The following is a 12,597-nucleotide window of genomic DNA, read 5'->3' as shown; positions in this document are numbered from 1 at the left end:
AAAAGTTTGCCTTGAGGTTCAAATATGGATTACTGCTAGTTTTACTTTGAAATAAAATGTTTATAATCATCCTCCCAAATTTCCTTGTACAAATATAATACATTTTTGTTGAGTTGTTACACAAGTAGAAAGTGTTTGATAACTCCTATGTTGACCATAGTAATAAAAAAGAGGATATGTAGAGGACTTAAAATTTAAGATTAAAAACATGAAACTTTAATCCAATTATAAAATGTCCCCTTCAAAGGAAAGGACAAATCTCTGCTGTTAGAATCCTGTAGTAGGAGTTCTTGATTTGTTAGGTGAACAGGAGTGGGTAGAGCAAGCATATGGGATGTTTGTAGGATGTTTTCATTTTTTAAAATCTGGATCCTGGTTACATGATAATTTTACTTTGTGAAAACTCATCAACATGTACATTTTTTCTATGTTCGGTAGGATTTAAATTAAAAATATTACAATAAAATTCCTTTCACAAAAAGGGCATATAGTCTATCCATCCCTCTTTCACCATAGTAGATTAGTCTATGGTAATACAAGTCTGAATGGTATGGTGTAGTTAAATAAAATCTGCTATATGGTATGACTTGAAAAATATTATTAAAATTTAGCATTGCTAGGCTCAGTGGTGCACATTTGTAATCCCAAGTGACTTAGGAGGCTAAGGTAGGAGGATCATAAGTTCAGAAGAGTCTCAGCAATTTAGTGAGATCCTGCTCAAAATTTAAAAAAATAAAATAAAAAGGGCTGCCTCTAGATGTAGCTAAGTGGTAGAGTGCTCCAAGGTGCAATCTGCAGTACCACAAATACAATGACAACAACAACAAAATTCTTAGCATTAGAGAGGCTTATCTTTTACATGTGTATTGATTATAATCAGATTCCCTAAATAACTCAGGTTTTTTTTTTTTTTGCATTTTTCCTCTTTTTTTTCAAACACTATCATGTCCAAAATCCAGCTTTCAAATCATTTGCAGTAATTATTAAGGAATATTCTTGTAAACTCAATCCAGATACCTGATATGTCATGTTGCTTACTTGTTTGTTTAATTATTATCTTAATTATATTTTGTCTTCCCAGGTCCCCAAATTCAATATGTAGTTTACTCTCAAACTATATATTATATCCTGAAAACACATGGAAATCTTTTTTTTTATTAGTTGCTCATCACCATACAATGATCTTGACATATCATACATTTGAATCATATGGGGTATATTTCTCATTTTTCCAAGTGTACAGGTTGCAGAATCATATTGGTTATACAGCCACGTATATGCATACAGCAATACTAGTGTCTATTTTATTTTGCTGCCCTTCCTATCCTCCCTTCCTCTCTCTTCCCGTACCATCACCTCTCTCTACCCAATATAATGTGACATATTTCTTTTTTTTTTCCTCACATCATCATACATGTATTTTGTATAATGATGAGGATTGATGTAGTGCATGGAACCCTTAAATCTTCCTTTCAAAAACAAGCACATCACATCATCCACTCAACAGTCTTGGATGTTTCAGTTGGATCTGGCAATTTAGCTTATCTTACCTGGAATGTAGGTTGCTGCTACACTAAAAAGCTCCCCAGAGTGAGCTAATTATTCTTGCATTTCTTATGCAAGTGGTTATCACTTTTTACTCTAAGTCTTAAATTTCAATTTGGACTTGAAGGTTGGAAGTAGAGTGGAAGACCTCCATTTATGTAATGAAATTATCTAAAGAGTTCTATCTTTCTCCCTAAAGTTCAACAGTGGCTTTGGAGCCAAAGCTCTACTGGCCAAAGGTTACACTTTCTTTTTTCTAAATTCATGCTTAGGGAGAGATGGCTTGTACTTCCTTGATCAAAGTTCACATTATATGCGTGACTAATGGATAATTTTAAATATATTCCATTGTTTCTTGCCTCCTTATAAATTATACTGACTTAAAAGCTCTATATAATCTTCTATTTAAACTTTAATACTCTAAAAATTGAAGGTTACATAAAGAGTTTGACAGTATCTTATGAAAAATATTTTAAAACTTACAAAGCCATATGATAATTTGTCAAATAAAATACAAAGAATTATTCTGTATGTAATACAATTTGTTTGTTTGCAAGGTCATAAATGCAGTAGAAGTCCACTTTCCTAATAGAAAATAGTACATTTTCTGTTTGATCAAAAGGAAAAGATATGCATACTAGACAGATTAGGGGAGGCCTAATTAAATGACAACAAAATAAAACTGAAATATTTTTCACTTAGGGAATATTTTTAATAAAATGAAATATATTTTGTCTTCACTTAAATTAGAATATGCCCATTCTGTTTATAATTTTATATAATGAAAACAGAAATCTTCAAAGCTCTTGTATACCTTTGAATAATAAAAATCTCTCTTTGTTTAAAGATGGGGATATAAACTGAAACTAGAATGAGTATAGCCATGTCCAGTGATTCACAGAAGAAAAACTGTCTCTCTGGGGAAGACCACAGCTTCAGAAAACTTCCACTAATCACAGGTATGTATATCATCTTATTTGGCTGGTGTTTTAAAAATGAGAATTATCTTAATTATAGCTAGTCGTCCCAACCAGAGACAAAATTATGATAATAATGATACAATGCTATTTTCTTCTAACTAAGCTATGTTCCCTTTATTTCTCTCTGCCCTTTTCCTCCCCATCCAGCAAAGCAGCCCGGTACTATTTTGCATTTTGATACTATTTCCACAGTTTTCTCTCAACCAAAAAAAAATCTCACCAAAATACTTTCTGTGAATTGAGCAAGTGAAATTACCCATTCTATGTTATCTGAATTTAAAAAATAGTCATCAACGTAAAAAATTTAAGATCTCCAAATGGATTGTTTTTCAGAGCCCATAAGGTATTGAGGAGAAGGTTAATATTTTTCCTACAAGTACCAGACTGTTCTTGAGAAATAAAATAACCAACAGTCCTTTTTAGTCCACAGATTTCCCAATATTATTTTTATATTTCTATGCAATAACCAAGAAGTTCATGAAAAAAAGATTTCTTGGGAACAATTGTGTAGGAGGGCTGAGGGAATTTATATGTGGAGCAGGTGTGGAGTGTTGAGATACAGCAAGGATTGCTCAGAAAGCAGCTTTATTCAAACATTTTACAATATGTGATCTTGCTGTGGTACTCCTGTAATGACCTTTGCAAACAAGAGGACCTTGCCAAAATCAAGGTACTGCAACTGGAAAAATTGCCTCTTTTTCTTCCAAGCAGTTGGAGTTTACCTGCAAAGAAGCCAAGTAAAATAGCACCTCTGTGTCTTGTCAGCTTGCACACTTGGAAAGCCAGTATATTCATCTACTATATATGACTTCTGTTCTAACTAACCCTGCAGAATAGATAATGGTATGAGACATGAGGTCTCCATACAGTTTTTTCTTGTTATTAATTCCCATAATTGGCATAACAATAATTAACTATGCCTTAATATTTATAATTTTTCAGGAGGAAATAAAATGACTCAGTACTATTGCTGAAGAAACAAAAATAAGGTTTTATGTGGTAATCTACTACAATCAAAAAAGTAAAACAAAAATTTTAAAATTTGAATATTTACCACTGTATGAAATTGGTCAAGAAGTTTTAGAATATCCATGAAAAGAGTGCTATTTTATTACTAATAGCAATATTGCCTGAAATTTTTATGGGATGATTTTATCTAAAATGTAAAAAGGATCTTCACTTTTGCTTACCTTGGGGACCTTGCTATTGCAAAAAGGATATGAAATTATTCTTTACTAACCTGTTTAACTAAGATTAGATATGCAATGGAATAAATGTGTCCCCAGAATTCATGTTTTAAACTTCATCCCTGATATAATGTTATTAAGAGATGGTGGCTCTGTGAGGTTGATTAGGTTGAGGGTCAAAGATTTATGAATGGGATTAATGCCCTTATAAAAGCCTCTTTAGATGGCTCCCTTCCACGCTTTCTTCTATATAAGGATACAAGAGTTTGGCAATCTGCAACCCAGAAGAGGCACCTCACCACAACCCAATCTTGCTGATCACAAATCACCTGATCTCAGTTTTCCCACCACCAGAACAGTGTGAAACAAGTTTCTGCTGAGTATAAATCAGTATATACCAATTTGTTATAGTTGTTCACACTGACAGATGAGAACATGTTATATGTGTATTTCATTCTTTCAAGAATTTATAAGACTAAGAGTACATGGCCAGAATATATCCAGAGGTCTGAAGGTGTGTCATTCATAGCATTTGCCTTGCTTCCTGTGGTTGGTCAAAAGCAGCCCTGATTGTGTGTGTGTTGGGGGTGAGGGGGTCTAAACCCTAGGTCACTGATGGCTTCTGTTCTATCTCTCCCAAAGGGAGAATTTGTGGTGTTCTGTTCTCCTCTTTGTTTATCTTTTTGTAAATAAACTTATAATGCACACACCATGGAGGAAAAAAAACCCAGTAACTTGTATTTCACATGCAATGAGTTTTGGTAGTTCTTTCATTTCCAAAGGAGATTTCATCATTTTTATTTGAAGAAGTGATGCCTGATAATCTGACTCCACATTCTGTCTGAATCTGACACCTCTGATCTTTTAACATGACAAAAATCTCTGGTGGAGATTCATGCAGGTGGCAAATTGTAAAGTGACATGAAGGCAATATGCAGCAGCCTGATGTATTTTCATTATTATTGGTTCATTGATACTCTCTTGGTGATGTGGGAACATGGTTGAGATACAAGGAAAAGAAGCTAAGGTTTGAGAGATGATTTGTGTGGGAGAAAAACTAAAGACCATGAAAACAGAGACCATACATCTAATAAGGGGAAAAGTAGGCCCAAATCTTCATCATATTGGATTAGGCCCCAATTTCCTTAACAGGATTCTTAAAGTGCAAGAAATAAAATCAAGAATTAATAAATGGGATAGATTCAAACTAAAAAGCTTCTTCTCAGCAAAATAAGCAATCAATGAAGTGAACAGAGAGCCTACCTACATTTGGGGAGCAAATTTTTGCCAAAAGCACATCAGATAGTGCACTAACCCCCAGGATATATAAAGAACTCAAAAAACACCAAAGAAACAAACAACCTAATTAATAAATAGGCTAAGGAGCTGAACAGATACTTCTCAGAAGAAGATATACCATCGATCAACAAATGAAATATGAAAAAAATATTCAACATGTCTAGTAATTAGAGAAATGCAAATCAAAATTACCCTAAGATTTTATCTCACACCAGTCATAATGGCAGCTATTATGCATACAAACAACAATAAGTGTTGACAAGGATGTAAAGGAAAAGGCACACTCATACATTGCTGGTGGGACTGCAAATTGGTGCAACCATTATGGAAAACATTATGGAGATTCCTCATAAAATTTGGAATAGAACCACCAATTGAACCAGCTATCCCACTCCTTGGTTTATACCCAAAGGACTTAAAATCAGTATATTACAGTGAAGAGATGTCTGGAGTACGAATATATTGACAATAATGCCTTTAAGATACTGCACTTTTAAAAATGAAAGTGAATTTTTGTGATTTGTTTTAGCTCCACACATGAACTAAATTCACCTAGCATATCAAATATGCTTTAATATTCTACTTTATAGGATTTTTAAAACTCTGTGAATATAGTGAACATATATCTTATCATCCAAATTGGAACAACTCTTTGAATGAAACATGTGCTACAGACATTAATTCAAGGACAACAGGCACAAACATGAACTGTTCTGGGGAACCCAATACATGTTTCACAGAATGTATCACTTTTCAAAATGTCCTTAAACAAAGGTAATTATTTGAAGTTTAAGATAGAATTTTAAAATAGAATATTCTTCACTCTTTCAGTTGGACATGTTTCAATCCTTTAATGTGCTCAAGTTTGTGAACTACTCCATTTTCTCTTCCCAGCTTCACCTTTACATTTTTACTTGTCAGTATACTGATTAAATCAGTGGCAGAAATAGAAAAAAAAATGAGGATGATAAATCTCTAATTTGTGTCCCTCACCAGCTGTTAAATGCTCACATGGTTTTTTAAAGCACAATTCTTCAAAGTCTAGGAGAAGATACTTCATTTTCTTTTATTTTTCTTAGCTTCCAAAACAGAAATTGGGATCTAGTCCAACAAAATCTTTCATAGCCAAGAAAAATGAGGCATTATTAAAATAAAAAAGGGGAAATGTTCAAAGGCATACTACAGGGAAGTGCCAGACTGTAGAGTTTCAATGGATCCCTGAACAATGCCACAAAACTCAGCTATTATTCAAGCAAGAGGCACATTATTATTCTTACAGATTGATACCTTTGCTTATTATCCCCTTGATTGCACACAAAACACAGCAATTTGAGTCTAATAACATCTGTAAAAACTTCTATTAAAATATAAAATGTTATTAAAACATAAAGGAATTATCTATGACCAGTTCTAATTGATTTTTTTCCTATAATTGATGGGCTAAGTTGTACAGTACTCAGGACAGCTGACTTTGATAATAAAAGGGAAAAAATTGATTTCTGGTTTCAAATGCACCAGTTTGTTTTGTCAAGTTTCTTAACTTCCACAGAGAGCAGCACCACAATACTTCAGGTAGATGACAGTAGATCATGGGTACATGTTTCTTAGTTTTATATAGTTCCATGATAATTAAAATCATCAATGAAAGATTAATCACATGTGTAGCCAATTTATACAAATGGTAAAAGTAGTGTTTCTTGGTTGAATGACTCCTACTGCCTTACTGAATGAAATCCAAGGAAATTGTATCCATCCATCAGATTCTCTCCATGGTCTGAAACTACAGCTCATTTCTATGTTAACTGCTCATAGCCTGCTATGTTTGCCTCCAAGCTTTTACTTCTGTTTTCCTTATGTTCAGACACATTTCCCACTTTCACTCATTGGCCAAACTTTTTCAATCTAGCAATATTTAGCATGGGGTAATATTCATAAAATTTTTTCTGGGTCCACAGATTAACTTAAATGTCTTTTTTTCTGTGCTCTGTTATTTCTATTTATGTGACTTCTTATTAGCCCTTGACATTTTATTTTTGATTTACCTGTTTCTGGAATGTAAGTTCTTCCAGGACAAGGAACTACTTAATAAACAGTTTCCAGCATGTATACTAAAATGGGTGCAAAGGATATATCACCTAATATGAATTAAAATTAAATGTCTGTATACAAAATATTTTGCAGTTGGATGTACGGATAGTTAAATCATATAACCTTTTCTAAGAAACAATAATTCTGTACTATGAAAAGAAAATGCTTGTAACTTAGGTAAAACTAAATTTGAATCTCATTTTTATACCTGATCAGTCATGTAATCCTGAGCCAATTATTTACCCTACCTGAGCTTCAGTTTTCACAGTTTGTATAAATGAACATACAATTAAAACTATGGCAACAATCCAATGAAAAGTGTACAGAGATAAGTATGTATACATAACATGTATGCTCCATAAATTTCTATATTTTACTTCATTTTTTAAAAATTATTTTAAATTTAAATAAAGAAGGAAAATATTTACTTTTTAGGAGCAAATAGTAAAGGGGAGCCTTTTGATAGCTAATTATTTTGTATGCATAGATATACAAATTCACACAATATAAACTAGACTTACTCTGTGTCTTTGCTGCTAGCCATTCATTCACTACAGTTCCCTTCTCTCAATCCCCATCTATGTTTGGCAAATTCCTACTCTTCCTTCAATGCCCAATTTAAATCTCACCTTCTCAATGAAGTCCATGGAAATCAATTGGAAAATCATCCAGCTTTCTACAGTATCTCTTTTCTGATTTCATGTTACATATTATTAAATCAAAATTGTAGCGCAAATTACCCTAGCTTTCAAACATATTTCAGATCTAGAATGAGCTTTCAACATAAAGAGTATAATGGAGCACCTATTGAATGAATCTGTTGTTGAGCAAGACATTTCATTCTTATATAAGGATTAAAATATTATTAAAATAAAAATATAAATCAAGTACATTTTAGATATACTCATTGATTATTCTTTTGTAGTCCAAAGTTAATACCTTTTAGTAAAAAATATGTTGCAAGACATAATAAATTATATTATGTAGAAATATATATATATATATATATATACATACATATATATATATATATTTAACTAAAACTTTTATTATATATTAAAATATTAAGTATTTTATTATATAGAATTATAAATTTGCTTTAGAGAAAAGCAGTATAGTATACTAAAAATGTACCTAACATTCTTTTTTAATCAAAAATTTGGTTAATTGCTATTCACATTCATTTTAATATTTAAAACATAAAAGTGCCTACATTAGCCTCTGCTTTTCTTTGATTAGCATTTCATAAATACAAGGAAATTAGACATTAGTTTAATTTACCTTAATAACCAAATCAAATTTCTGATGAAAGTCTCTGTTTACAGGCTCCAGCAGACTAAGTTCTGCAGTCCTAGGATGCATATGGAAAAACCGTGGGTAATCCTCAGGAGTCCCTGAAAAACATTGACATTTCAGCACATAACTGAGAACCAAAAGTAATATGTGTATCTGCTTTGTGCATTTTCCTTCATTAACTGAGCAACAGAATTACAATTTTATTAGTAAATTAAGTTTCAAAATTATGCAGTCTAGGGAAAGCAGACACAAATGTGGTATATAATTAACTAGTTTATGAGTAAGAGAATGGAAAATATTTGTTTGGATGATTTTCCAAATTTTTTTTATTAAGAGAGCTCTTTAATTAATTTGGAACCTCATCACATGAAAAGAGATATTAAGTAGAAGAAAAGCAAATTTTGGATTATAAGATTACATGTTAATGGTGCATAAATCTTAATTATAGTCTGCCTGGTCTCTCTACATATCTGGTAATAAATAATGACCAGTAATTTAAACCAAATATCAGGATGCCTGGAAACTTATATGAACATGCTCTGTTTCATCTCAGTAAATTTTTTTACAAATAACTATTTAGTTTATTATGTGAACCATATAATTTAGAATATAGGCTTTGATGATACTTTTAATGATTAGGGTGAATATTTCTTAAACACTGACATTTTAGAGTTTAGATACCCTTCTTGCAGAAATTCCCTTCAATTGTATATCTTAAACTGTGTAAATACAACAGTTTTTGTTCTAAAGTAAAGAAAATGTTTAAGTCAAATCTTGGATGTCAAATGTAGAAGTCAAATCAAATTATACTGATGATTACTTAAACAGCCAATCATAATCACCCCATAAATCATTTCCATTTTACTGATAAGAATTTATGTAAGTAATCATCAATAACTCTGTAAGTAATTTCTATTTTATAGACAAGGATATAGAGAAATTGAGAGTATAATAAAGTGTCCACACTAAAGAGTTACACTTATATCTCTGTAATCATATCCAAATGTATTAAACTACTCCTCTGTTTAGACAGAAAGAAAGAAAGAAAGAAAGAAAGAAAGAAAGAAAGAAAGAAAGAAAGAAAGAAAGAAAAGAAAAGAAAAGAAGAGAAGAGAAGAGAAATTTCCTGGACATTATATGAGAAAATAGAAAAAAAATCACTAAAACTGACTTGAAAGTCCAGAAATAGGAAAACTATAGATGAAATTTACTGTATGATAAAGGATTACCTCTCCTAGTAGGAGAGTCATACAAAAAATGATAGGATGTACTCAATTCTTCATAGAATTTATTAGACTAAATCCAAAATGGAGAAAATATTTATGTATAATCAATAATAAAATAACATATAATATAAGCACTAATAATAGGTAAAAAGTATGGATACATTTTACTCTAATTTAAGAGTAGGCAAATTTTTGCTACTATGGTTCAAAGTCAGGAAGCAATAAGAGAAAAGAGAGAAATTAAATTATACTACAAAATTGCATGGCAAGAAAAATAAGCAATATAAAGTCATGTGACAAACTGGGAAAAAGTTTCCAGTTTACATCAGAGACTAAAGTTTACATCCCTGATATATACCAATTTATCACTTAGACAAGAACAGAAACTAACAATGCATTAAAAATAATTGGCATTTAAGTATGCACAAAAAATTCAAAGGAGAAAAACAAATGATTTTTGGTTATATGTAAAGATGCTTTTCTCTATACTTAAAAAGAGAAATACAAATTAAAACTACACTAAGATTCCATTTCTCACTTGTCACATTAGCAATAGTCCTACTTGAATATTATACTCTGCTGGTGAGCCTGCAAGAAAATAGGTAGTTTTAGAGAGCTGTGGTGTTATTACAAAAGTGCTGCCAAACCTAAGAAGGAGAACTTGAAATAATATATAAAATCATATTGTTTACTTTCTTTCTTTTATTTTTTTAATTTGGCAGTGCTGGAGATAGAACCCAGGACCTCACATTTGATAAAGGCTCTACAACTGAGTCATGAGTCCCCAGCTCAATGTTTATTTTCTCACTCACACATCCTACTTCTCTACATTTTTGGATTATAATAAAAGATAAATACCCATCTAAACCTACATCAGTAGTGCTCTGAAAGAATAAATGGTGATACATCTTTTTATGAGAATTCAAATGTAAAAATGAACAGTGAATATCTTTACCTACTAATTTTTTACCAATATATTAAGTGAAAAGGGCATTTGGGAAAAAAAGAACTTGTATTTTCCTGATTTTTTTTTAAAGAAAGAACACACACTTAAAAAAAAAAAGTATATATATATATATATATATATATATATATATATATATATATATATATATATATATAAAATTCAAAGATAAATTATAACACTATAAATAGTTAACATATAGGAAAGAGGGAGGGAGAGAATAAGGCATAGATATTGAAATTAGACTTCATTAACTATATTAACCATTTTTTTAAAAACTTGGATCCATGTAAATATTACATATTATTATGAAACAAATTAAATTTTAAAACATCTCAAACTTTAAATATAAAATAAAAAATCAATCTGTGTATTCAGTTGGTGGCATAAGTACAAATAGAAAATAACTACCCAAATAACTTTAAAATATACTAACTTACTGGCATCATCAGTGTAAAATAGCCTAAGAATATGAGAAATTACAAAAAAAAATTACACTGTCTACGATAATCATTTTGTTGATGGTAGTGTTGATATTCTTATGCTAAGATGATTGTGAGCTTATGTTATAATAAATTAAATGAGTAATTATGTGGAATTTTAATTCTGTCATTCTCAGCATTGAAACTAGTGTTATCAGTGAGATCTAAATATACAATTAAAGAAAGTAAATAAAAATGCCTAGGGGCTGGGGTTGTAGCTCAGTGGTAGAGATCTAGTCTCACACATGTGAGGCACTAGATTCGATCCTCAGCACCATATAAAAAACAAATGAATAAAATAAATAACATAAAAAACAAAAAAATAAATAAATTGTCCCTCTACAATTAAATTATTTTTTAAAATGCCTACAGTTTACATACTGGATTGACAGTAAGTTTAAACTCACATTTTAGTTCTTAAGGAATAGAACACATATTCCATAGCGTGGAACCCAAAACAAAGAACTAAAAACAATGGCCAATTTAGAAACCATGAATTCCCCAGTGCTTTATGGTTTTGAAATACCATTTTGAAACAATGCTAAGCAGGAAGTGTGAATCAGGCGGTATAGCAATACCAGACTTCAAACTATACTACAGAGCAATAGTAACAAAAACAGCATGGTACTGCTACCAAAACAGGCGGGTGGACCAATGGTACAGAATAGAGGACACAGAAACCAATCCACAAAACTACAACTACCTTATATTTGATAAAGGGGCTAAAAGCATGCAATGGAGGAAGGATAGCATCTTCAACAAATGGTGCTGGGAAAACTGGAAATCCATATGCAACAAAATGAAACTGAATCCCTTTCTCTCGCCATGCACAAAAGTTAATTCAAAATGGATCAAGGAGCTTGATATCAAATCAGAGACACGCCGTCTGATAGAAGAAAAAGTGGGCTACGATCTACATACTGTGGGGTCGGGCTCCAAATTCCTCAATAGGACACCCATAGCACAAAAGTTAATAACTAGAATCAACAAATGGGACTTACTCAAACTAAAAAGTTTTTTCTCAGCAAAAGATACAATAAGAGAGGTAAATAGAGAGCCTACATCCTGGGAACAAATCTTTACTCCTCACACTTCAGATAGAGCCCTAATATCCAGAGTATACAAAGAACTCAAAAAATTAGACAATAAGAGAACAAACAACCCAATCAACAAATGGGCCAAGGACCTGAACAGACACTTCTCAGAGGAGGACATACAATCAATCAACAAGTACATGAAAAAATGCTCACCATCTCTAGCAGTCAGAGAAATGCAAATCAAAACCACCCTAAGATACCATCTCACTCCAGTTAGGTTGGCAGCCATTATGAAGTCAAACAACAACAAGTGCTGGCGAGGATGTGGGGAAAAGGGTACACTTGTACATTGCTGGTGGGACTGCAAATTGGTGCAGCCAATTTGGGAAGCAGTATGGAGATTTCTTGGAAAGCTGGGAATGGAGCCACCATTTGACCCAGCTATTCCCCTTCTTGGTCTATTCCCTAAAGACCTAAAAAGAGCATGCTACAG

General features: G+C 31.8%; 1 protein-coding gene across 3 annotated transcripts in view; it reads right to left on the bottom strand.

The window, feature by feature from the left end:
* The window catches only part of Pcdh15 (protocadherin related 15), a 1,685,700-nt gene that overhangs the window by 344,399 nt on the left and 1,328,704 nt on the right, over window positions 1-12,597 (bottom strand). For all 3 annotated transcript variants that reach the window (XM_058578029.1, XM_058578030.1, XM_058578028.1), the window contains one exon: window positions 8,381-8,493. In XM_058578029.1, coding sequence (XP_058434012.1) covers window positions 8,381-8,493 — 113 coding nt within the window. The remainder of the gene's footprint in view (window positions 1-8,380; window positions 8,494-12,597) is intronic.

Source organism: Marmota monax, unplaced genomic scaffold (genome assembly GCF_021218885.2).
Source record: "Marmota monax isolate L192 unplaced genomic scaffold, Marmota_monax_Labrador192_F-V1.1 WCK01_AAM20220418_F8-fsc00019, whole genome shotgun sequence".
In the NCBI taxonomy this organism is placed as follows: domain Eukaryota; kingdom Metazoa; phylum Chordata; class Mammalia; order Rodentia; family Sciuridae; genus Marmota; species Marmota monax.
Note: the sequence above shows the minus strand (reverse complement) of the source record. Positions and strands in the feature narration are given on the sequence as shown.